Source organism: Nerophis ophidion, linkage group LG04 (genome assembly GCF_033978795.1).
Source record: "Nerophis ophidion isolate RoL-2023_Sa linkage group LG04, RoL_Noph_v1.0, whole genome shotgun sequence".
In the NCBI taxonomy this organism is placed as follows: domain Eukaryota; kingdom Metazoa; phylum Chordata; class Actinopteri; order Syngnathiformes; family Syngnathidae; genus Nerophis; species Nerophis ophidion.
Genome location: NC_084614.1, coordinates 35,616,873 through 35,639,156, shown reverse-complemented (window position 1 = coordinate 35,639,156; position 22,284 = coordinate 35,616,873). Strand labels below are relative to the sequence as shown.

Sequence of the window (22,284 nt, the reverse complement as noted above, 5' to 3'; positions counted from 1 at the left end):
CGGTGTCTAGCAGGACCGATAATCAGCATTTCCGTTTTTTTGGCGTTAAGTTGCAAAAAATTAGTGGACATCCATTGTTTAATTTCATTAAGACACGCTTCCAACTGACTACAGTCCGGCGTGTTGGTCAGCTTTAGGGGCATGTAGAGTTGGGTGTCATCAGCATAGCAGTGAAAGCTAATACCGTATTTGCGTATGACGTCACCCAGCGGCAGCATGTAGATGCTGAAGAGTAGAGGGCCAAGGACCGAACCCTGGGGAACTCCACACGTTACCTTAACATAGTCCGAGGTCATACTGTTATGGGAGACGCACTGCACCCTGTCAGTAAGATAAGAGTTAAACCAAGACAGGGCTGAGTCTGACATACCAATTCGTGTTTTGATACGCTCTAATAAAATATTATGATCGACGGTATCGAAAGCAGCGCTAAAATCGAGGAGCAGCAACATAGATGACCTATCAGAATCCATCGTTGGCAATAGATCCTTAGTCAATTTTGCGAGGGCTGTCTCAGTAGAGTGATTTGCCCTGAAACCGGATTGAAAGGTTTCACATAGATTGTTAAACGCCAAGTGTTCATTTAGCTGTTCTGCAACAATTTTTTCGAGGATTTTCGAAATAAAGGGAAGGTGAGACACCGGTCGGTAGTTTACCATGAGGTCAGGATCGAGGTTAGGTCTTTTAAGGAGAGGATGAATAACTGCTTTTTTGAATGCTAGGGGAACAGTGCCCGAAGAAAGTGATAAGTTTATAATATTTAGCACTGATGGACCTAATAATACAAAAAGCTCCTTGATAAGTTTCCCAGGAAGTGGGTCAAGTAAACATGTTGTTTGTTTTATTCCATTTACACGTTGTAATACATATATTAATACAACATGATGCAAAAAAACAACCTAGGTCATCTCTTAGTTTAGAAAATGCTACCATGAATGATAAGGAAGGGGAAGAATGACATTACTTTATTGAACCAAAAGCTCAAATTTGACATAATTAAATAAAAAAATGCACAAATGTTCACAATCGAACCCCTTAGGAAGTGTAAATAAATAAATAGCTTTGTTTCCTTTTCAAAAACAAAAAGTATGCATGGCATTTCCTCAGTTTAATCTACACTACACAGATATATCTATAAATATTTGGCTTTGATTGTATTTATTAACTTTTTGAAGAACTGTGGAATTACAACTTTGTAGGAAGAGTTTGAGGGCAGCCCCATGTGACTAAAGCAAGGTACAATAAGACACATTTACATAAGTTTGGTGCGAAATAATTTGCAGCCAATCTCAAGCTCTTCAAAGACTTTTTGCAAACTACCCAAAAAGAGTGGAAGCTGCAAAGAGAAGAGCAGCTGCATTTACATACTTCACCTTCTGTAGTGCAGATATACAATGTATCCCGAAAAGTATTGGTTGCACTTTTTCCACATTTTGTTATGTTACAGCCTTATTCCAAATCGGAATAATCAATTTCGTCCTCAAAATTCTACTCACAATAACCCATATTGACTTTCTGAAAACGTTTTTGTTTTAAAACTTTCCAAATGTATTTAAACTAAAAAAAATCACATCCTTTGTTGATGCACCTTTGGCAGCAATTACAGCCTCAAGTATTTTTGATTACAATGCCACTAGATTGGAACACCTATCTTTGGGAAGTTTGGCCCATACCTCTTTGCAGCACCTCTCAAGCTCCATCAGGTTGGATGGGAAGCGTTGGGTTTTATCCAGGATGTCCATCTTAGTCTACTCAAGGAGGTGACGAAGAACCTGAGGGTCACTCTGTCAGAGCTACAGCATTTATCTGTGGAGAGAAGAAAACCTTCCAGAAGGACAACCATCTCCTCAGCAATTCACCAATCAGGCCTGTATTATAAAGTGGCCAGAGAAAAGCCATTTCTTAGCAAAAAGTTTCCCAAATTGCACTTGAAAGACTTTCAGACAATGAGAAACAAAATGCTCTGGTCTGATGAGACAAAGATTGAACTCTTTTGTGTGAATGCCAGGCATCATGTTTGGAGGAAACCAGGCACCGCTGATCACCAGGCCGATACCATCCCTAAAATGAAGCATGGTGGTGGCAGCATCATGCTGTCGGGATGTTTTTCTAGCGGCAGAAACTGGGAAACTTCTCAGGATAGAGGGAAAGATGAATGCGCAACGTACAGAGACACCCTGGATAAAAACCCAACGCTTCCCATCCAACCTGATGGAGCTTGAGAGGTGCTGCAAAGAGGAATGGGCAAAACTGCCCAAAGATAGGTGTGCCAAGCTTGTGGCATTGTATTCAAGAAGACTGCAGGCTGTAACATCAACAAAGTATAAAGCAAAGGATATACATACATACATACATACATACATACATATATATATATATATATATGTATACACACATTATATACATATATAGACACATATATATAGACACACATATATATATATATATATATATATATATATATATGTGTATATATATATATATACATATATATACATATATATATGTATATATATACATATATATATATACATATATGTATATATATACATTATATATATATATATATATATATATATATACATATATGTATATATATATATATATACATATATATACTGTATATATATACATATATATGTATATATACACATATATATATATATATATGTATATATATATATATATACACATATATATATATACATACATATATACACATATATACAGGACTGTCTCAGAAAATTAGAATATTGTGATAAAGTCCTTTATTTTCTGTAATAAAACTAAAAACATGAAAGTGTCATACATTCTGGATTCATTATACATCAACTGAAATATTGCAAGCCTTTTATTATTTTAATATTGCTGATTATGGCATACAGACAAAAATCCTATCTCAAAATATTTCAATATTTCCTCACACCAAGTAAAAAAAAAAAAGATTTATAACAGCAAAACAAAATCAAACATTTGAAAATGTCAATTAATGCACTAAGTACTTGGTTAGGAATCCTTTCGCATGGATTACTGCATCAATGCAGCGTGGCATGGAGGCAATCGGCCTGTGGCATTGCTGAGGTGTTATGGATGCCCAGGATGCTTCAATAGCGGCCTTTAGCTCATTTGCATTATTGGGTCTGGTATCTTTCAGCTTCTTCTTCACAATAACCCACAAATTCTCTATGGGGTTCAGGTCAGGGGAGTTGGCAGGCCAATCGCGGACAGTAATGCCATGGTCAGTACACCAGTTACTGGTGGTTTTGGCACTGTGGGCAGGTGCCAGATCATGCTGGAAAATTAAATCATCATCTCCATAGAGCTTTACAACAGATGGAAGCATGGGCTGCTCTTGGTACACAGCTGCATTGACTCTGGACTTGATGAAACACAGTGGACCAAAACCAGCAGCTGACATGGCTGCCCAAACCATTGCTGACTGTTGGAACACACTGGATTTCAGGCAACTTGGATTTTGCTCCTCTCCAGCCTTCCTCCAGACTGTAGCGCCTTGACTTCGAAATGAAATACAAAATTTGCTTTCGTCTGAAAACAGGACTCTGGACCACTCTGCAACTGTCCGTCAGTCAGACGTTTCTTGCGTTGTCTTGAGTTCAGGAGTGGTTAGACCATGGGAATACGGCTATTGTAGCTGTATCTGTTGAAAAGCTCTATGGAGATTCACCACTGTACTGTGTACGGTACACTGGCGCAGGGCAATCGAGGACAGTAATGCCATGGTCAGTACACCGTACTGGCATTACATTACTGCCATGGCAATACTGTCCTCGATTGTCCTGCCAACTCCCCTGACCCCAATTTACCATGAATTGTTTAATGTGGACCCCGACTTAAACAAGTTGAAAAACTTATTCGGGTGTTACCATTTAGTGGACAATTGTACGGAATATGTACTGAACTGTGCAATGTACTAATAAAAGTATCAATCAATCAATCAAAAAACCTGAACCCATAGAGAATTTGTGGGGTATTGTGAAGAAGAAGCTGAAAGACACCAGACCCAATAATGCAAATGAGCTAAAGGCGGCTATTGAAGCACCAATAACACCTCAGCAATGCCACAGACTGATTTCCTCCATGCCACGCCCCATTGATACAGTAATCCGTGCAAAAAAGATTTCCCAACCAAGTACTGAGTGCATTAATTGACATTTTTAAATGTTTGATTTTGTTTTACTGTTATAAATCTTCTTTTTTTACTTGGTCTGAGGAAATATTCAAATTTTTTTAGATGAGATTTTTGAGTTTTCCTAAGCTGTATGCCATAATAAGCGATATTAAAATAATAAATAGCTTGCAATATTTCTGTTGATGTGTAATGAATCCAGAATGTATGACACTTTCATGTTTTTAGTTGCATTACAGAAAATAAAGGACTTTATCATAATATTCTAATTTTCTGAGACAGTCCTGTGTATACATATATACACATATATATAGATATATATATATACATACATATACATATGCATATACATACATATACATATATATATATATATACATGTATGCATATATATATATATATATATATATATATATACACATACATACATATATACATATAAATATATATACACAATTCAATTCAATATCGATTCTTGGGGTCGCGATTCGATAATATATCGATTTATTCGATTAAACTCGTGATTCTCGATTCAAAAACAATATTTTTTCGATTCAAAACGATTCTGTATTCATTCAATACATAGGATTTCAGCAGGATCTACCCCAGTCTGCTGACATGTTAGCAGAGTAGTAGATTTTTTTTAAAAAGCTTTTATAATTATAAAGGACAATGTTTTATCAACTCATTGCAATAATGTAAATTTGTTTTAACTATTAAACAAACCAAAAATATGACTTATTTTATCTTTGTGAAAACATTGTCAAGCTTATGAGATGCCATGCAAGTGTAAGCCACTGTGACACTATTGTTCTTTTATTTTTTAATTTTTTTTTATAAATGTTTGATAATGTAAATGAGGGATTTTTAATCACTGCTATGCTGAAATTATAACTAATATTGATACTGTTGTTGATAATATTCATTTTGTTTCACTACTTTTGGTTTGTTATACATACATATATACATACATATATATATATATATATATATATATATATATAATAGGGATGTGGGAAAAAACAGATTCGAATACCTTGTGCGATTCAGAATCGATTCTCATTTTTCAAAAACCCGATTTTCTTTTTTTTTTAATCGATCCAACAAACCACTACACAGCAATACCATAACAATGCAATCCAATTCCAAAACCAAACCTGACCCAGCAACACTCAGAACTGCAATAAACAGAGCAATATATATATATATATATATATATATATATATATATATATATATATATATATATATATATATATATATATATATATATATATACATACAAATAAAACCTTTTCACATTGTCATCATAGGGTATTGTCTGTAGAATTCTGAGGACAAAAACGAATGTATTCTTCTTTGGAATAATGCTGTAACATGACAACGTGGAAAAAGTGAAGCACTGTGAATATTTTCCGAATGCACAATACTATAAAGCAGCTGCAGTAATACTGCTGCCCAGTCTTGATACAAAAAAAAAAACTTCACAGGAGTGATATGATGAATGTGTAGTCCAGTATTACAACAATGCAGAGTGCAAGGTCTTCTGATAAAAAAAAATATATATTTCACAAACTTTTCAGCAATTGTTTCAGCATTAAATCCGCTTCAAGTCCCACATGGCAGCACATGAACAACAGAAGTCCCTGCATTTTTGTTTTGTTTACGTTACTTTAAGGGCGTATTCACACCAGGCCAATCGTTGGACCACGATTGGAAGAGGTGGTCTGGGGCACAGTTCTACTTACATAAAAGTACTGACAAGATCATTTCACGTAAGGTTTTAATGATAATTTACACATTTAATTTAGGAAATAAACAGACTAAAGATAATCCAAAAGGCACGCTTGCTTACCCATGTGCATAATTCTTATGTCTAATTCAATGAATGGGATTGCTCCTCTTGCAAGTAATTAATAGCAATAGAAATAAATGTATGTCTACAAATCTGACAGGGAATGATCCACAGTCAGAGAAATTGCAATAAAAGTGCAAGAGAGAGCATCAAGAGGAGCACGAATGGCCGAGGGCAAGTGCGCGTTTAAAGCCACTTCCATCATTGAAGAGCGTTGATCATGTATTGATTATGTATCGATCAAATAGCTAAAGACCGGTTTTGGCACAGTGACAGCAAACTGCACAGACAAGTTTGAATAATAGTCATACAGCAAGTCATATGCTGGGGAAAGGTCTGTAAAAATAGATTTCACTGTCCCACCATTGTGAGTGTGTGTGTGTGTGTGTGTGTGTGTGTGTGTGTGTGTGTGTGTGTGTGTGTGTGTGTGTGCGTGTGTGTAGACCATTTGATTAGAAATTAGCTGCTCAACAACGTCCCAGTGAGTTAAGTGCCAGCACCCAGCAGATGGATTCTTTGAGTGTAGTGCAGACGTGTCAAAGTCTTCTACCCACCACTACCAAAAGTGAGTCAGGTCTCAAAATAGGTGTAGATCTGTGAGACATACTGCATGACGCTCTGCCAGTCGGGCCTGTCGGTCTTCATCAGCTCCTCAACGTTCTGCTTGGAACAAAAACATGGACAACATCAGACTGGCACATTTTTTATAGTGTTGTGATGAAAAGAATAGCGTTAACTAAACAATGGAAATAGAAGCACTGCACGGATTAATGCTGAGTCCTGACAAAAACAAAAACACTCTGTCTTACAAGACCTTATCTGGCGAAGAGAAAGAATGAGATGATAACCATAGAACTAATGGTGGTGGTGGGCACCGAAACCCAGTTCCATAATTTAAACCATAGTAACCAGACCTAAGAAAGAAGAAGCTGTCGGTGCTAAGTGACTGCAGACTACAACAAGTGCTTTGCAGTGATATCGAACAAGTAACGCCATGTTAGTAACATGGCGTCCTGTAACGGTCTTTTTGAACTTATTACTAAGCTTAACACGCCAACAGCAGCCCTCATAACACCGCTAGCACCACAGCGCTAGGCTAGCCAGTAGCCACAACAACACAGCACTTCTTCATTATGCACCAGTACGGTTACAGTGAGCAACGTTGCATTCAGGAACCCCCGGAATTATGACGATCGATATTAAAAAATTGCTTTAAGCACTTTCTCTATGTTCGGTATTGTTGCAATTAATATGACAAATTGTTGTTGATTTTAATACTTATCTATTTTTACAAACTTAGGCGCACTGGATTATAAGGCGCACTGCCGATGAGAAGCTCTATTTGCATACAAAAGGCACACTGGGTCATAAGGCGCATTAGAGGGGTTATAATATGACTTTTTTCCACATGTAAAACACTTCCTTGTTGTGCACATAACATGTAATGGTGGTTCTTTGGTCAAAATGTTGCATAGATTATGTTTTACAGACAGTTTTAAGCTGTTTCTGAAAGTCTCCTCAGGATTCGCCATTTTGTGAGCTGTCTCAATTTTGACAGCGTCTTCTCCCCGTCATCTGTGTTGTAACCGTAGTTTTTAGCGCTCCCAGATATAAGTTAGAACAGGGGCGGCGTGGCTTGGCTGATAGAGTGGCCGTGTCAGCACAGGTTCGATCCCCGCTTCCAAATTTAAGCACTGGCAGGCGTCTAAGCATCTGCACCGTTTTTCAAGTAATGATTTAGTACAAGTGTTGGTTAAAATGTAAACAATACCCATTCCTAGTAATGGCTCATACAATATGGCTGAGATGATAAACAAACAATAATGAAATGATGTCAAGAAAAGTGTGTTTTTACACAATTCAAAGTTATAAGTCTACTTTTTAACACAGTTAGGAATTGTAATGCCCATTTCAAAATGTGTTAACTACTATGAAGATGTTGTGATGGCTATAGTTTAACCCGAGACAATATCATTTTAATTCTACAATTGGTGTCCCGGAACAGATTAAATGTGTTACATTACAAGAGATGAACCAAAACTTGCAGCTACAAGCGTCCACTACACAACAAATGTGAACTTTGTTCAGAGTGCAAAATTCCTTCACATTAAAAGAATTCTTGTGGAAATTATTCTGCCTGCATAGGATAATGTTTTACTATTGGATATATTTGAATATTTTGCAGTGGTGGTGTGCTGTTCCTCAGGATAGGACGCTGTCATTCTGTGGTAATAAGGTACAACGTACAAAATATGAAAAAGGGCACTCAGACTCAACTGTAAAAGAGCTTCTATTTAGTCATTTTGTAATAAACTGTGACTGCCACTGATGTACTTGATAGTAAAAAAGATACCAGAACACACCTGAAGCAATCCTGCAAACAAAGAAGTTGCTATGCTAGACGGCAGAAGACCGTCAGGAGGCTCGTTAAGCTTCTGAGTTGTCTTCAGTGAAAATTGTCAAATCAATCGACCCCTCTGTGTGGTCAATTGGTTGTCACCCTTTGGGGGCACATGTGACTTTTCTACTCACCAAGGAGGTTTTGATGCCAACGCTCTCAGCAGCCTGAAAAGCCAGAGTCAGATTCCGAATCTGAAAGAAAAATCAACCACCATTGAAAGATGACATCCTCTGCAGTGAGTCTGTACAGTATCATTATAACCCTTAATGCTAGTTTAAGTGGGAATCCAAACAATATACTGTGTTATCATAGAACCGAGGATCTATTTTAATACATTTTTTACATTAATCAGTCCATCCAAGAATTTGCGATTGCACCAATTTTACACAAATCAAACTAATCTCAATGAATTCTGCGCGGCCTGGCAACTTTGCATGTGTTGTAAGTACAATACCAATGGGCGCAATTTGCAAAACGCGCAACCGCATTTTGCAGATTTAATGTCAAATCCAAGTCAAATCAAATCAAATGTTTAATGGATTCATCACTATACAGTGTACATCCCCGACTAAACTACTGACTAAACTACTACCACAACTTGATTTACTATTTATAAAATATAAGGGTTACCTGCGGAACTTCTAGGCCAGGGGTCCCCAACCTTTTTGTATCCGCGGACCGGTCAACGCTTAATAATTTGTCCCATGGCCTGGGGGGGTGGGCGGGGATCCTTTTTTTTTTTTTTTTTGTCATGAAAAAGGGAGGTTTTTGTCATGAAAAAGGGAGTTTTTTGTGGTTGGTGCACTAATTGTAAGTGTATATTGTGTTTTTATGTTTATTTAATAAAAAAAAAAAAAAAAAAATGTTTGGTTTTGTTTTTTTGTTTTTTTTTAAATAAAAATTAATAAAAAATTATTCTGTACCGGGCCGCGGCCCGGTGGTTGCGGACCACTGTTCTAGGCCACCCGGCCTGAATCCACACTTCCCTCGCCAAACACCTTCGTTTCCCAACCCTCACGCTTGGATAAATAGGCATTGATGCCATCTACGCAGTGTTGGGAGACTGTTTTGCTGTTAGATCGTGTCAAAATTTGCAAAGTGCGCGAGATTGGTGAAATGCTTAAAACAGCTGCTCGTTTTGGCCATCATTTTCGCCGATCAAACTTGTCTCTGAGCAGCGCTCAAACGTGCACATAAGTGTTATATCAAAATGTATGTTTGTTTCTTGTGTAGACGAAGCAGAAACAGCAACGTGTAAAAAAAACTTTAACACAATTCTCGTCAAGACATATTTCCAGTTCCTGTCTACAACGCTAAGCCTTCTGGGTAATGTAGTAATGGCAAACAATAAGAATAACCCCAGAGTCCTTTTTTGCGACAATTAATCATTTGGTCCACCTCTAGTAAAACTGTCATCATGGTAGAACTAACGGTATCATAGGAAGAGGGAATGGAGGCTGCCTTTGAAAGAAAGAGGGACAAGTATTCAGAGCTGGCAAGCGAATGCGCACAAGCAGGATGGAGGCCCTTCACCTATCCAGTAGAAGTTGGCTGTAGAGGCTACACTGGAGCGTCCACCCAGGGGCTCCTAAAGTCCCTCGGGATCAAAGGCTCCAATCTAAAGAAGGCCCTCAAAGCCCTGGCAGAGGAGGCAGAACAAGGGAGCTTCTATTGTGGCTCAGAAGAAACGACAAAGCTTGGGGAAAGCAAGGCGTGTAGACAGGAAGTAACATGGGTCTCGGGGTGCTGGAATAGCAGCACAGTGAAACACCAAGTACAGAACACACAAGAGGAACATCAGAGAAGCATGTCCGGAAAGCCAAAGTGAAGTGGCCAAAAGCCAACGACAAAGACTCTTGGAGCAAATTCGATTTAAATGTATGCACCACCCTCCAAAGTGTGCTTAGAGGCAGTGTACCTTCCAAACTAAACATTATGGGAGACATCATCTACGAAGAAGGGAAAGAGCGATTCGGATTGATGCCACAGAGGAAGATCGTTCCCAAACAGAACGGGAGACGGGAGAGGGAAAATCCTCCAGCTCGTAAAGGAACGCCGCCTCTTACGCAAGCAGTGGAGGAAAGCCAATGACCAGGAGAAAGTCGGCCTGAAGAACCTGTGGGACCAGATCAAAGCAAGATTCTCACAACTGAAGAGAGCTGAAAGGATCAGGAAACGCAGAAGCCGCAGGGAGAAAGCAAGGGCAAGTTTCTTCCGGGACCCCTTCAAGTATGCTCGAAGCCTGCTAGAGGAAAAGAAGAACGGGACACTCCAGACCAGTGAGCAGGAGTTGGAGGAACACATCACAGTCCAGCTCAGTGATAGCCAAAAGGAGCTCCCCCTTGGATCACCGGGGCACGTACCTCGCCCACCTGAGCCTTCCTCGCAGTTTGACGCCACCCCCCCCCGAGATGGGCTGAGGTTAAACAAGTGGTTGAGCGTGCAAGAACTCCTTCAGCACCCGGACCGAACGGGGTACCTTACAAGGTTTTCAAAAACTGTCCCGGACTCCTGAAGCTGTTGTGGAAGCTGATGGGCGTTGTCTGGAAAACCCAGTCCATACCATCATCATGGAGCAGAGCAATAACAACCTTTATCCCAAAGGAGAGCAACTCCTGTAACATCGACCAGTTCAGAAGCATTGCCCTATTAAATGTGGAAGGGAAGCTTTTCTTCACCGTTGTGGCGAAGCGGATGACCAACTACCTTCTGGCAAACAATTACATCAACACCAGTTGTCAGAAGGCAGGCGTTCCAGGCTTCCCTGGCTGCGTGGAGCACTCGGCCATGATCTGGGAGCAAATCCAGTCAGCCAAGCGCAACAAAGCGGACCTGCATGTGGTTTGGTTGGATCTGGCAAATGCCAATGGATCGGTTCCACATTAACTCATCAGCTTTGCACTCAACTTCTTCCTCATTCCATCATGCATCCAAAGTCTGGTAGTAAACTACTTTAACAACTTCGAAGTCTGCTACATGACTCAGGAGATCTCAACTGGTTGACACCAGTTAGAGAAGGGAGTAGCAATGGGTTGCTCTATCTCTCCAATACTGTTCACAACAGCCTTCGAGATCATCCTTATTGGTGGAAGACAGATGGTCCGAGGAGTGAGATCTGAGTCAGGCCAGCGACTCCCGGCGCTGCGGAGCTACATGGATGATGTTACCACCCTCCTCCAGACTCCTGCATGTACCTCCAGACTCCTGAACAGACTCGGGGAGCTCCTAGCATGGGCACGGATGAAAATAAAACCTGCCAAGTCCCGCAGCCACTCCATCCGGAAAGGAGCCAGGAACGACATCTCATTCTCAGTGGATGGTGAATTAATCCCACGCGTGGTCGACCAACCTGTGCGGAGCCTCGGAAGGCTTTACACTGCTGACATGTCTGATAAGCATATGGCTGCCTCCGTCACTTCTCAGCTGAAGGATGGCCTGAACAAAATAGATCAAAGCTATCTTCCAGGGAAATTCAAGGTCTGGTGTTACCAGTTCACCTTATACCATCGCCTGATGTGGCCCTTGAAGTTGTGCGACATCACCTCCACAACAGTCCTCAAAATGGACTCAAAAGCCAATAACTACATCCGCAAATGGCTGGGCCTTCCCAGATGTCTTTCCAACACGGCACTGTTTGGAAGAGCCATTCTGAAGCTGCCACTGAAATCCATCAGCTTGGGCTACAAACAGGAGAAGGTGAGGCTCGTGTTCGAGCTCAGAGACTCACCTGATCCGTCTGTCCGTAACACCAAGACCCAAGTCTATACAGGGCGTAAGTGGAATGCTATGCAGACAGTAGACCAGGCCATCGTCCGACTGAAACACCAGGAAATGGTAGGACAGATACAGTCTGGCAGAGCCGGCTTCGGATGGGGAACAGCATCCAAGATGTGGTCCAAAGCCTCAAGGAAGGAAAGAAAAGATCTGGTGATCTCAGAAGTGGTCAAGATGGAAGAGGATCAAGGCTGTGGGCCAACAGCAGCAAGAGAGAGGGACCAATTCGGAGGCCGTTGTCAACAGGGTTGTTACGTGGGCAGACATGTGGAAGATGCCCCAGGCAAGGCTAAGTTTCCTCATCAGGTCCACGTATGATACCTTCCCCAGTCCCAGGAACTTGCATGTGTGGTACGGGGCAGAGGTGACCTGCCAGCTCTGTGACTCCCAGAACCAAAGCTTGCATCACATTCTTTCTGGCTGCAAGGTGGCTTTGTCGCAGGGCCGGTATGGTTGGCGGCACGACCGCGTCCTGCGGAAGCTAGCTGAAATTCTGGAGGCACGCAGAGTGGAAGCAAATGGGGCCACTCCGGGAACAGCACAGTGGTCGATTAAGTTTGTCAAGCAAGGTGGCCAGCCTCACAGCAGCAGCAAGAGCATCCAGTCCCTCCTGTCAGCTGGCGGCGAGTGGAACATGAGGGCTGCTCTAGATCGTCAGTTGAAGTTCCCTCAAGAGATTACAACAACCTTGTTACGCCCAGACATTGTCCTGTGGTCCACCTCTAGTAAAACTGTCATCATGGTAGAACTAACGGTATCATGGGAAGAGGGAATGAAGGCTGCCTTTGAAAGAAAGAGGGACAAGTATTCAGAGCTGGCAAGCGAATGCACACAAGCAGGATGGAGGCCCTTCACCTATCCAGTAGAAGTTGGCTGTAGAGGCTACACTGGAGCGTCCACCCAGCGGCTCCTAAAGTCCCTCGGGATCAAAGGCTCCAATCTAAAGAAGGCTCTCAAAGCCCTGGCAGAGGAGGCAGAACAAGGGAACTTCTGGTTGTGGCTCAAGAAACGACAAGGCTTAGGGAAAGCAAGGCGTGTAGACAGGAAATAACATGGGTCTCGGGGTGCTGGAATAGCAGCACCCTGAGACCCAGGATTAAGGTATGCGGTCAGGCCTACGCTTGACTCAGGGAGATGGATGTCCCTGCCATGCATAGTCCCTTAGGACTCTTTCCATATACACAACAGCAATAACACCGGGGTAGGAATGTGGGTACAGTATGGATCCTTTAGCTGGCTGCAGGGGGCGGCAGGGAGACGTACCTGTCGCTGCTCCACCACCCAGAGATGTTCCGGGATTAAAGGAGCGAAACATCCGTGAAGGGTGGCTCCCGGCAGGTGACCCTGCAGCCAGCACCACATGGCACTGTCGGAGGTGCGTCAGGCAGTAATGCCCTGCAAGTGTTGACTTGTGCTTACATCTAACCCTGATTTTAATAATATACCTCGCACACCTACAAACTCCCTTTGTGAGCAGTTTGCAGACCACTTTAGAGAAAAATTAAACACCATCAGATGTGACATTTTATCTTTTCACACTGCTATTGATCCATCTGAGTGTCTGTGTTTACCTGAGAAAACGCTGGACAGTTTTGTCCTGGTTAATGCTGAGATGCTTGACAGGATTTTTTCTACAATAGAACCCACCACATGTATTTTAGATTAAATTCCAACCATTTTTTTTTTAATAATGTATGGTTCTTTGAGAGAGGAAATTTAAAACATTTTAAATTGCTTACTTCAAACTAGGGTCTTTCCTGCTGCTTTTAAAAACACGTTGGTGAGAAAAAGCAATTTCGATGCTGACATTTTTAATAATTAAAGACAAGTATCAAAGTTAAAGTTAAAGTACCAATGATTGTCACACACACACACTAGGTGTGGTGAAATTTGTCCTCTGCATTCGACCCATCCCCTTGATCACCCCCTGGGAGGTGAGGGGAGCAGTGGGCAGCAGCGGTGCCGCGCCCAGGAATCATTTATGGTGATTTAACCCCCAATTCCAACCCTTGATGCTGAGTGCCAAGCAGGGAGGCAATGGGTCCCATTTTCTTTGGTATGACTCACAACCTACCGATCTCAGGGCGGACACTCTAACCACTAGGCCACTTATCCTTTTTAAGTAAAATGTTTGAAAAACTTTTTTTCAAACAATTATATGATTTTTTTAAATAATCACAATATTTTAGATACGTTTCAGTCTGGTTTTAGGATGAACCACAGTACAGAGACAGTCCTTTAAAGATTGTGAACAATCACAGGTTGAGTTCTGACTCTCAAAAACTGTTAGTCTTGGTTATACTGGATCTTAGTGCTGTCTTTGATACAGTAGATCCCCTAATTCTTTTAAATAGATTGAATGTCTCTGGTACTGTCCACAAATGGTTCACTTCCTAACTCTCAGACAGAAAATTATTGGTATGTATGGATACATACTCCTCAAAAACTAATGAACTCATTTGTGTGCCTGAAGGATCAATTTTAGGTCCTATTATTTTTAATATTTACATGATTCTACTTGGCAGTGTCATCAGGAGACATGGAATTAATTTCCACAGTTATGCTGACGACACAGTTGTATATTTCCATGTCTCCGGATGACACAAGACCAATTACTCTTTTTAATTGCATTGCAGATATTAAGTCTTGGATGGCAGATACTGTATATATATATATATATATATATATATATATATATATACATATATATATATATATATTCATAAGTCTTACTTGTATTTTATTCTTTATCTCTACTCATGGTTCTTACTATTTTACAAGTTTTATTATTTTTATTTTCCAACGTTCTTCAGATGAGCCATCTGCCTGAGGGAAGTTTTTGTCTCAGCGTCCTGGTGGCCATGGTCTGATGACCTCCTGGTGCAGGTGTCTCCTGTGATAGTGTTTACTCACATGTCTCCTCTGTACTCAGACATGTAATCATCGGTCCATATAGTTGCAAATGTGTGTATGTTGTGTGTGTGTGTGTGTGCGTGTGTTTGGTATCTGTGTCCATGCGTATGTATGTGATAATGGGGGATATGGGTCACCGGGGTATTGTTTTTAACTTTATAAAGCACTTTGCGTTGTATTTTTTATGTATGTAAGGCACTTTATAAATAGAGCTTTATTTGATTTGATATTGATAACATTTACAAATTAAATACCTAATGTATATGTATTTACATTTGTATTTCAACTTTATTTATCCAATGTAAAGAATTGAGAATACATTCTCATTTTCAATGCTAACCTATCAAAGAACATTTACGTAACCGAGATGTTGGAGTATAATGACATTCTCTCAAAGTCGCTTATCTACCGACAAAAATACAGCTATAGATCATTCTCAACAGTTCACAAATGATCTTAATGTTAGGGGGTAAATGTGTTGAAACATAAATGAAGGTTTAAGATGAACAAAGACTTTTCAAGCATAAAACATAAACAGAGAATGTCTGCAACTTGATAATGACAGAGCAGACAGCAGCAATAAGAAAGCCTTTGGTGGTGTTTCTGTTTATAATTGTAATTTATTATTACTTATAAATAATTAAAACATTGTAGTTTGACAATGCTCTGAGTATTAGCTTTACTGCCACCTAGTGTCTACTTTTAAGTCTGTGCAGTATAAAACAAGTAAAACATCAATACAGTATTTGTTTTTCAATTTGTGTTACACTACTGTGCTTTCTAGGTTACAAGGAACACCTAAAACAAATTCATAAAATTACAGGCTGATTCAATGTTAGTAAAAAAGCTATAAAACATTGCAACTAATTGAAAAACTGCTGTGAATTCAGGCATTTTAAGCAATCACAAAAAAGCATGCGATATCCTAGCAGGACTGATTAAACAATGCTCAAAACAATCCTATGTGGGTCAATTTTTGGTAAACTATCTGAACAAAACATCAACAACTTAGGTTTGTGGTACAGGTGATGAAGCAAATACTAAATAATATCAAATTAATTATTGTATTTCAACTTTACAACATGCTAAGGGCTAGTAAAAATGAGCTATAGGCCAAAAGGCAATTACAGAGCCTGCTAGCCTGGGTATGGAGTCAGTTAAGTTAGAACTAGCCAGCGCCAGGCTGGATGATCCCTGTACACATAGCAATTTTCGTAGAATAATACACAACTCACAAAATGTTTTTTCTACTGTGTCTATGACTACGTCAGAGTTAGACATGCGTTCTACTGAGGTGGCAAATTATGATGCGTTCAGTTTATCGCAGCGCCAAGTAGACAATCTGAAAATTCCCGTCATATCAATTCCTAGATATGGTCGTAATTATTTTAAGTACACTGCGCATAATAAACGCAACATTATTAATATTGCTACGACGGATAATTTCATCAACAACTCCTTAAAACAGCCCACTACCTATAATATGGGCTTTCTAAACATCAGATCTTTGTCTCCCAAAACGTTATTAGTCAATGAGGTCATTAGAGACAACAACCTTAACGTCATCGGTCTTAGCGAAACCTGGCTTAAACCAGACGACTTTTTTGCGATAAATGAGGCATCCCCTCCTAACTATACGAATGCGCATATTGCCCGTCACCTCAAAAGGGGAGGGGGTGTCGCACTAATATACAACGAAAACTTTAACTTTAGTCCTAACTTAAATAATAAATATAAATCGTTTGAGGTGCTTTCTATGAAGTCTGCCACACCTCTGCCTCTGTGCCTGGCCGTTATCTACCGCCCCCCAGGGCCCCATTTGGACTTTATTAGTGAATTCTCAGAGTTTGTTGCTGATCTAGTGACGCACGCCGATAATATAATTATAATGGGGGACTTTAATATCCATATGAATACCCCATTGGACCCACCGTGCGTGGCGCTCCAGACTATAATTGATAGCTGTGGTCTTACACAAATAATAAATGAACCGACGCATCGCAGCGGCAATACGATAGACCTAGTGCTTGTCAGAGGTATCACCGTCTCCAAAGTTATGATACTCCCGTATACTAAAGTAATGTCCGATCATTACCTTATAAAATTCGAAGTTCAGACTCATGTTCGGCAAGCTAATACGAATAATAACTGCTATAGCAGCCGCAACATTAATGCTGCCACAACGACGACTCTTGCAGACCTACTGCCCTCGGTAATGGCACCGTTCCCAAAGTATGTGGGCTCTATTGATAACCTCACTAACAACTTTAACAACGCCCTGCGCGAAACCATTGATAGTATAGCACCGCTGAAGTTAAAAAAGGCTCCAAAAAGGCGTACGCCATGGTTTACTGAAGAAACTAGAGCTCAGAAATTATTATGTAGAAAGCTGGAACGCAAATGGCGCACGACTAAACTTGAGGTGCACCATCAAGCATGGAGTGATAGTTTAATAACTTATAAACGCATGCTTACCTTAGCTAAAACTAATTATTACTCAAATCTCATCCGCATTAATAAAAACGATCCAAAATTTTTGTTTAGTACAGTAGCATCGCTAACCTCACAAGGGACTCCTTCCAGTAGCTCCACCCATTCGGCAGATGACTTTATGAAGTTCTTTAATAAGAAAATTGAACTTATTAGAAAGGAGATTAAAGACAATGCGTCCCAGCTACAACGGGGTTATAGTAACACAGATACGATTGTATATACGGCGGATACTGCAAATATCCAAAATAGTTTCTCTCGTTTTGATGAAATAACATTAGAAGGATTGTTACAACGTGTAAATGGAATAAAACAAACAACATGTTTACTTGACCCACTTCCTGGGAAACTTATCAAGGAGCTTTTTGTATTATTAGGTCCATCAGTGCTAAATATTATAAACTTATCACTTTCCTCGGGCACTGTTCCCGTTGCATTCAAAAAAGCGGTTATTCATCCTCTCCTTAAAAGACCTAACCTCGATCCTGACCTCATGGTAAACTACCGACCGGTGTCTCACCTTCCCTTTATTTCGAAAATCCTCGAAAAAAATTGTTGCAGAGCAGCTAAATGAGCACTAAGCGTTTAACAATCTATGTGAAACCTTTCAATCCGGTTTCAGGGCAAATCACTCGACTGAGACAGCCCTCGCAAAATTGACTAATGATCTATTGCTAACGATGGACTCTGATGCGTCATCTATGTTGCTGCTCCTCGATCTTAGCGCTGCTTTCGATACCGTCGATCATAATATTTTATTAGAGCGTATCAAAATACGAATTGGTATGTCAGACTCAGCCCTGTCATGGTTTAACTCTTATCTTACTGATAGGATGCAGTGCGTCTCCTATAACAGTGTGACCTCGGACTATGTTAAGGTAACGTGTGGAGTTCCCCAGGGTTCGGTCCTTGGCCCTGTACTCTTCAGCATCTACATGCTGCCGCTAGGTGACGTCATACGCAAATACGGTATTAGCTTTCACTGTTATGCTGATGACACCCAACTTTACATGCCCCTAAAGCTGACCAACATGCCGGACTGTAGTCACTTGGAAGCGTGTCTTAATGAAATTAAACAATGGATGTCCGCTAACTTTTTGCAACTTAATGCCAAAAAAACGGAAATGCTGATTATCGGTCCTGCTAGACACCGACCTCTATTTAATAATACAACTTTAACATTTGACAACCAAATAATAAAACAAGGTGACTCTGTAAAAAATCTGGGTATTATCTTCGACCCAACTCTCTCCTTTGAGTCACACATTAAAAGCGTTAATAAAACGGCCTTCTTTCATCTCCGTAATATCGCTAAAATTCGCTCCATTTTGTCCACTAAAGACGCCGAGATCATTATCCATGCGTTTGTTACGTCTCGTCTCGATTACTGTAACGTATTATTTTCGGGTCTCCCCATGTCTAGCATTAAAAGATTACAGTTGGTACAAAATGCGGCTGCTAGACTTTTGACAAGAACAAGAAAGTTTGATCATATTACGCCTGTACTGGCTCACCTGCACTGGCTTCCTGTGCACTTAAGATGTGACTTTAAGGTTTTACTACTTACGTATAAAATACTACACGGTCTAGCTCCAGCCTATCTTGCCGATTGTATTGTACCGTATGTCCCGGCAAGAAATCTGCGTTCAAAAGACTCCGGCTTATTAGTGATTCCTAGAGCTCAAAAAAAGTCTGCGGGCTATAGAGCGTTTTCCGTTCGGGCTCCAGTACTCTGGAATGCCCTCCCGGTAACAGTTCGAGATGCTACCTCAGTAGAAGCATTTAAGTCTCATCTTAAAACTCATTTGTATACTCTAGCCTTTAAATAGACCTCCTTTTTAGACCAGTTGATCTGCCGCTTCTTTTCTTTCTCCTATGTCCCCCCCTCCCTTGTGGAGGGGGTCCGGTCCGATGACCATGGATGAAGTACTAACTGTCCAGAGTCGAGACCCAGGATGGACCGCTCGTCGGGACCCAGGATGGACCGCTCGCCTGTATCGGTTGGGGACATCTCTACGCTGCTGATCCGCTTCAGATGGTTTCCTGTGGACGGGACTCTCGCTGCTGTCTTGGAGCCACTATGGATTGAACTTTCACAGTATCATGTTGGACCCGCTCGACATCCATTGCTTTCGGTCCCCTAGAGGGGGGGGGTTGCCCACATCTGAGGTCCTCTCCAAGGTTTCTCATAGTCAGCACTGTCGCTGGCGTCCCACTGAATGTGAATTCTCCCTGCCCACTGGGTGTGAGTTTTCCTTGCCCTTTTGTGGGTTCTTCCGAGGATGTTGTAGTCGTAATGATTTGTGCAGTCCTTTGAGACATTTGTGATTTGGGGCTATATAAATAAACATTGATTGATTGATTGATTGAAAAATGTCCACAGTACAGGTGTATATTTTGTAAAAGCAACACTTTACACGTTCTAATTAGTGAATGACGAATATTTAAAAAAAAATGCTGTTAAAAAATAAGAGAACTTGTTGAAAAGTAAAGTACTACTGCAAACATTTCACCAAATAAAAAGGTAACCTGTGGTGAACGTGCAACAACTAAAAATGATGCCGTCATATCCGGGTCCTCCCTTTAAACTGCTGGAACTCATCCCGATTACAGCATATTTTAGATGACGTTTCATGACACTCTCAAAGCTTTTATTCCATCAGTTCAGATGTACACCCGGCCGTAAAAGAGCATGTTTCTCTTTTTCTGCCTAAAAGGCGAGTCCATCAATTCGGTCAAAACATCTATGATAAAGGGCAAGCGAGGCAGTAATGGGATTAGAGGAAGGACAGATTATACTGGGAAGAGCTGCTCGGGCCTAAGGGTAAAGTCACTCAGCAAGAGTTATTAAAGTCAACCCCCCGTCTTTTGAATTATTCACTGACAAGGGCAATGTCATGTCTTTGTCATCAGTTAAATGTTATACGCACATGGCTCATTTGTCACATAGGATGAGTCAATGCAGGTATCTGGTGTTTATGTTTTTCACGCATGAAGGAGCCTTGTGCAGGACTGATGCACATTACATACCAAGTGACTGATCGCGTTTTGGGGCTGTCGACACCAAGCTATAGCTGCCAGCATATGATAGGTCAGTTATATGAAAAAGCAGCTAAACTCATTACGAAAGTATGTGGTGTAACTATACCAATATGAGCACTGACTTTTAAAAGACATCCTCAGGGTTTATTTTTCTGCACTGCTTCCATGAAAATATTTTCTTGTCAAAACATAACCTTTGTGAATGAAACTATGTGCCTTTCAAACTATGCATGAACACATATTTGCTCACTTGCTGCATGTTGTAGGAACTCATGATTACGTATGACTGGACAAGAGGATGAATGTGGGGGTGTGGTTCTGTACATTATGTAATGTGCACAGGGGCGTCCAGGTGGGAGGGGTAAGTAGGGATGTTGTACCGAGGCCAAAAACACGGGGGCCTGGGGCTTTTGTAGTTTGAAGATTTCTTTTCTGCTATTTAAATGATTGAAAATATATCATAAATGTTAGTAAAAAATTGATATTTGTTGTTCCACCTGGTTAGCGGCAAACCTAACTTCAAACACTTTTCTCAACACAAACATCATCAAATGTCACCTTTAAGTATTCACACACAACACCAGCATTTTGGAAGAAGGATGAAGAAGAAGAAAAGTAAAAATAGAATAAGTCTATGTGTGGCAGCATGGGCAAGTAACAATTTTGCATCTCATTGCCCGTAACTGTGGTACATTCAAGGACCCTTAATTAGAGATAGAAACAAATGTGTTACTAGTTTATGAAGACAGGGAGAGGCTTAATTCCTAGGAGATGAAAATCATAATAATATAATATTATGATTTGTATTACCCACTGATGATAATCATGTATGTATCAACTAATCTCTCCTTTAGACTTTAAAGTAAAGGAACATTAGACAGATTTGTAAACATATTTAAGTGAATAATGACCGGTTGTAATATTGTTTTAATTCATGACCTGATCACTTTTTTTTAAACTAAACAAAATAATATATGTTTTAGATATGTTAATCTCACCTATAAAAGGGAACTGGACTTTTTTTTCGGGAATTTTGCTTATCATTACCTCCATTAAGATTTTATATACACGTTGTAAGTATACCATATTTTTCGAACTATAAGGCGCACGTAAAATCCTTTCATTTTCTCAAAACTCGACACTGCGCCTTATAACCTGGTGCGCCTAATGTATGGCATAATTTTGGTTGTGCTTACTGACCTCGAAGCTAATTTATTTGGTACTTGGTGAAATGATAAATGTGACTGGTAGATGGCAGTCACACATAAGAGATATGTGTGGCCTGCAATATGATGGCAGTCACACACAAGAGATATGTGTAGACTGCAATATTACTCAAGTAAACAACACCAAAATATTATATTTTTCATTGAAAATATAGAACATTACACACGGCGTTCAAAAATGTATCTAAATGTTTTAGTACAACTTTGATAAGATATCAAGCAGCACCGCTTGATGGATTGTACTGTGCTTCAACATACAAGTATTAAATATGGTGTGTGTAGAACGTAAGACATTATCTGGCGTTTTGTTTTGCAATATTATGCAAAAAGCAACTTTTTTTACCTTCTGGTACTTGCTGATGTGTATTTGGTGTCTGCATAAGTCCTGAAAATGTGCCCGGTCCGCCTTTGTAGTCAGTACCGACACCATAGTTGA

At 40.3% G+C, this 22,284-nt stretch overlaps 1 protein-coding gene and 1 long non-coding RNA gene across 4 annotated transcripts in view; one reads left to right on the top strand and one right to left on the bottom strand.

Annotated features, from left to right (window-relative positions):
• Positions 1–22,284, top strand: part of LOC133551339 (uncharacterized) — a 46,968-nt gene that overhangs the window by 19,925 nt on the left and 4,759 nt on the right. The gene's annotated exons all lie outside the window — the stretch shown is intronic.
• specc1 (sperm antigen with calponin homology and coiled-coil domains 1) overlaps positions 951–22,284 on the bottom strand; it is a 189,866-nt gene continuing 168,532 nt past the window's right edge. The window contains exons 15-17 of one of the 2 annotated variants that reach the window (XM_061897943.1): positions 8,535–8,594; positions 6,610–6,662; positions 951–1,806 (exon numbers count right to left, since the gene is read on the bottom strand). In XM_061897943.1, coding sequence (XP_061753927.1) covers positions 1,803–1,806; positions 6,610–6,662; positions 8,535–8,594 — 117 coding nt within the window. In that variant the 3' untranslated portion in view covers positions 951–1,802. Of the gene's footprint in view, positions 1,807–5,691; positions 6,663–8,534; positions 8,595–22,284 lie in introns of those variants that run through there. The other variant, XM_061897942.1, reaches the window with a different exon arrangement.